The following is a 4,262-nucleotide window of genomic DNA, read 5'->3' on the forward strand; positions in this document are numbered from 1 at the left end:
TGTGAAATTGCTCAACAATAACATATAAATATATCAAATAGGATCCATGTGGGGTTCAATTGCTTCTTGTATGAAATTTCTTTGGTGGACTTTCCAGCCTATGTATCAGTCACTCTCAAACGTTAGTAGTATTTGTTTTTTTTTTTTTAATGTTGGAAGATGTCGTAATTAATTGACTGAATTATGAACCGAAGCCCGATCCCTTGGCAAGTTCGCACCATTATAAAAGATATTCAATATATTTGGCTGGTAAGTTTATTTCTATCTCCTTCCAACATGAGTTTCGCGAAGCAAACTTCCTAGCGGATGTGTTGGCTGATATTGGTCACTCTCAACATCCCCAAAAACTTTTTGGGTCCATTCCTCATAGGGCTACGATTGCTCTCGAGTTAAATGCTTGTGAATCGAGGCTTTATTTTGTAGTTGCTTCTTGTTGTTTTGGGAACAAAGTAATTCCATATTACTTATCTTTGTACTCGAGGTTCTGTGTTCGAATCCTTATTCCCCACATTGCTTATATAAAAGACAAAACAAAAAACAATAAAGTTATTCAACCGCTTATTGTAGTGACATGTTGGAAAATAAAACGTAGAGCAAAAGAAATAACACGTTTTTCTTCTTCTTTGGTATTTACGGAAGAAAATATTCTTATGGTATTTTGCCCATTTTCACTTTAGAAGATCTGTGCTTTTCTCTGAATGATGCTATTGCTAGCTGATTTAAATTTGGGGGTTTAAGAATTTGGGAAAGTCGAGGAATGAGAGGTTGAACTAGTTATTTGGATTTGAAGACCTAATAATAGTAATAGAATAATGATGTCGTGGGAGTTTGATTGGAGTACTAACGTATGAGCATCATCATACATTACACATTTAAAAGTCATTATGTAAGACTAGATCAAACAAGTACATCAACATCTCTTTTTCTCATACATTAATTACAAACTAAAAGTCATCATGTAATTAGTTATGAACCTAGTTGTTTTTTCATGCATGCATTAAAAGTTAAAAGTCATCATGTAAGTTAAGAAGATTAGATCAAACAAGTACATCAACATGTCTTTTTTTGACTCACATGCATACATTAAAAGTTAAAAGTCATCATGTAAGTTAAGAAGATTAGATCAAACAAGTACATCAACAAGTACATTAAAAATTAAGTAATCGTATAAGTTATGAAGACTGTTGACGTGAGTCTCCTAATTAATCAAGGAGAATTATTTCCTTGATTAATTAAGGGATTTACTTTCCCATTCCATTTAGTTGACAAATCTGTGTATAATTAGGAGATACTTTCCTAATCTCTGATTGTATCTTATTCCTTGTAAAGCACTCTGTAAACCCATATATATACCTCCTTATGGAGAAGAATAAAGGATCTGAACATATTGAAAACCCGTATTCATATTTTAGCATGGTATCAGAGCAATCGATCCTAGGTTGTCTCTAAATCCTCGTATTGAATTTCTCGAAACCCGAATCCCTCGTATCGAATTCCTTGAACCACGAACCCGTATCCTCGTATCCTGAATCCCTGAATCCTGAATCCTGAATCCCGAAACCCTGAATCCTGAAACTCTGAATCCTGAATCCCGAAACCCTAAACACACCCCGAAACCCTAAACACACTCTGAATCCTGAATCCTGTATCCCGAAACCCTAAACACAACCCCGACACCCTACCCATTTTCCTTCCGCTGCCATGGATATCGTTTCCCAAACCACCGAATCCACTTCCTCATCCCCCCAAATTGTTACTATTCAGAGTGACAACGCTCCGTTTCCTACCGGCATCACCTTGACAGAGACCAATTATGCCTTATGGTCTCAGGTCATGGAGTTACGTATTGCTAGTCGCGAAAAATTGGGGTACCTCACCGGCGACACTCCGCAGCCCCCTAAGTCCTCCTCCACTTACAACCAATGGTGTACGGCGAACTTTCGGGTCAAAGGGTGGCTCATCGACTCCATGTCTCCAGACTTGATGGGTCGGTTCATCCGTTTTAGTACCACCAAAGAAATCTGGGATGCCGTGAAGAAAACCTACTTTGATTGGGGGGATGAAACTTTTCTGTTTGATCTCAACAAACGGGCGTTCACCATTAAACAGAATGGTGCTCTCGTCCACAAATACTACATCCAACTGCAGACCATCTTTCAGGAGATTGATCATCGCACCCCGAATCGCATGCACTGTGACGCCGACATCACTAAGCGCCAGACTGAACTAGATCATCTTCGTGTTCACCTTTTCCTTGCCAGGCTCGATCCTCAGTTTGATCAAGTCCGAGGGGAGATCCTGCGCAAAGACCCCAAATTGGACCTTGACCAAACTTTTGCATATGTACGTCGCGAAGCTCAACAACGACTGACCATGGCCAGTACTCCAGACACTGCGGTTCTGGCCACTCAACGTCCGAGGGGCCCTCCACCCTCTACCGGTGGCGCTTCTCAGACTCAGACCACAAGCTCTCGTCCGGAAACCAAATGCACTCATTGTGGTGGGAGCAAACATAATCGTGCTCGCTGTTATGAACTAATTGGGTACCCGGATTGGTGGGACCACTTCAAAGCTCCTCGCAGGAATAAGAGCACCTCCCTTCACACATCTTCCGTCACGGATCCTGTAAGTCCTGCTGCTTCACCTTCACCGGCTCCTGCCTCTGCCTCTGTAGCCACATCAGGTACCCAAGGTTATGTTTTGCATAGTTCCTCAAAGAAACACACATGGGTCATTGACACCGGAGCCACTGATCACATGACCTTTGATCCGGGACAAATTATTTCTCATACACCGCCTTCTCAATCGGTGGTGTCTAATGCCAATGGTACCCCCTCCCCGGTGATTGGAGAGGGTTCCCTCTCTCTCTCTGACTCCCTCACTTTAGATTCTGTGTTGATTGTTCCATCCTTACATCATAATCTCTTGTCTGTTGCCCAAATTACTACGGCTTTGAATTGCACTGTAACCTTTTGGCCTACTCATTGTGTTTTTCAGGACATTCTCAGCAGCAAGACGATTGGTTGTGGTACTAGGAGGGGCAAACTCTATTATTTGGACCTGGCATCTGACAGTGAAGCTAGCCTCAGTCAAGCTTACAAAATTGAGGGGACGAGTGTTGAGAAGAAAACTTCCGAAGTATGGTTATGGCATCGCCGTCTTGGACATGCTTCGTTTGGATATTTACAGAAGCTATTTCCTTCATTATTTTCAGATTTAGAGAGTTCTAGTTTTAAGTGTGACATTTGTGAACTGGCCAAGAGCCATCGTGTTCCCTTTCCCTTAAGTTCCAATAAAAGTTTAATTCCTTTTTCCCTTGTTCATTCTGATGTTTGGGGCCCTTCTAAAATTACCACTCCCGGGGGAGCTAGATGGTTTGTCACGTTCATTAATGATTGCACATGCATGACCTGGGTTCCCTTCTCAAAACTAAAGGGGAAGTCAGTTCCAAGTTTCAACAGTTTTATCACATGGTGGAGACACAATTTCATACCCGAATTCAGGTTCTTCGATCTGACAATGGCGGGGAATTTCTCAACCATGATCTTAATGAGTTCTTCCAAGCTCATTGCATCCCTCTTTGGTGCAAATATGCCTCGGTCTTTTTGGGGCGAAGCCGTCCTCTCTGCAGCTTACCTTATCAATCGGATTCCCTCTAGTATCCTCCAATTCCGAACCCCCCCTTCAAACACTCCAACACCATAGCCAAATACCTCCCACCCAAAACCTGGAACCCCGCATATTTGGTTGTGTGGTCTTTGTCCACTTACATGATCACCAACGCAGCAAATTAGATCCCCGTGCCGACAAGTGTGTGTTCATTGGGTATGCACCTTATCAGAAAGGTTACCGGTGTTATCATCCGCCAAGTCAGAAAATGTATACTTCCATGGATGTTGCGTTCCAGGAACAGGAGAGCTATTTTTCGGATGCACAGGAGGATCCTTCTCACATTTCTGAATTTTTTACTCCAGTTTTTTTTCCAGATTCGTTCCAGACTCAGAACGACCGGTCGTCGATTTATAGCGACCGGTCGCCCGACGAAAATGACCGGTCGCCAGCTGCAAACGACCGGTTGCAAACGCCTCTGCCTGAAAGTGACCGGTCGCAGGTATCTCACGACCGGTCGCCCCCACGATAACGACTCTGCCTGAAAGCGACCGGTCGCATTCTTCTCACGACCGGTCGCCACGCACGTCGCAACGCACGATCCCGACTCTGCCTGAAAACGATCGGTCGCCTGACCCTCACGACCGGTCGCT

The 4,262-nt window shown here is 43.3% G+C and overlaps 1 protein-coding gene across 1 annotated transcript; it reads left to right on the top strand.

The window, feature by feature from the left end:
* Window positions 1-1,701: 1,701 nt before the first annotated feature.
* Window positions 1,702-3,960, top strand: LOC148292475 (uncharacterized). The gene is made up of 2 exons (XM_088245836.1): window positions 1,702-2,683; window positions 3,908-3,960. Exons 1-2 carry the CDS (start codon window positions 1,702-1,704, stop codon window positions 3,958-3,960), a joined length of 1,035 nt encoding a protein of 344 aa, XP_088101962.1.
* The last annotated feature ends 302 nt before the right edge of the window (window positions 3,961-4,262 follow it).

Source organism: Prunus avium, chromosome 8 (assembly GCF_965620075.1).
Source record: "Prunus avium chromosome 8, drPruAviu1.hap1.1, whole genome shotgun sequence".
Taxonomy (NCBI): Eukaryota; Viridiplantae; Streptophyta; class Magnoliopsida; order Rosales; family Rosaceae; genus Prunus; species Prunus avium.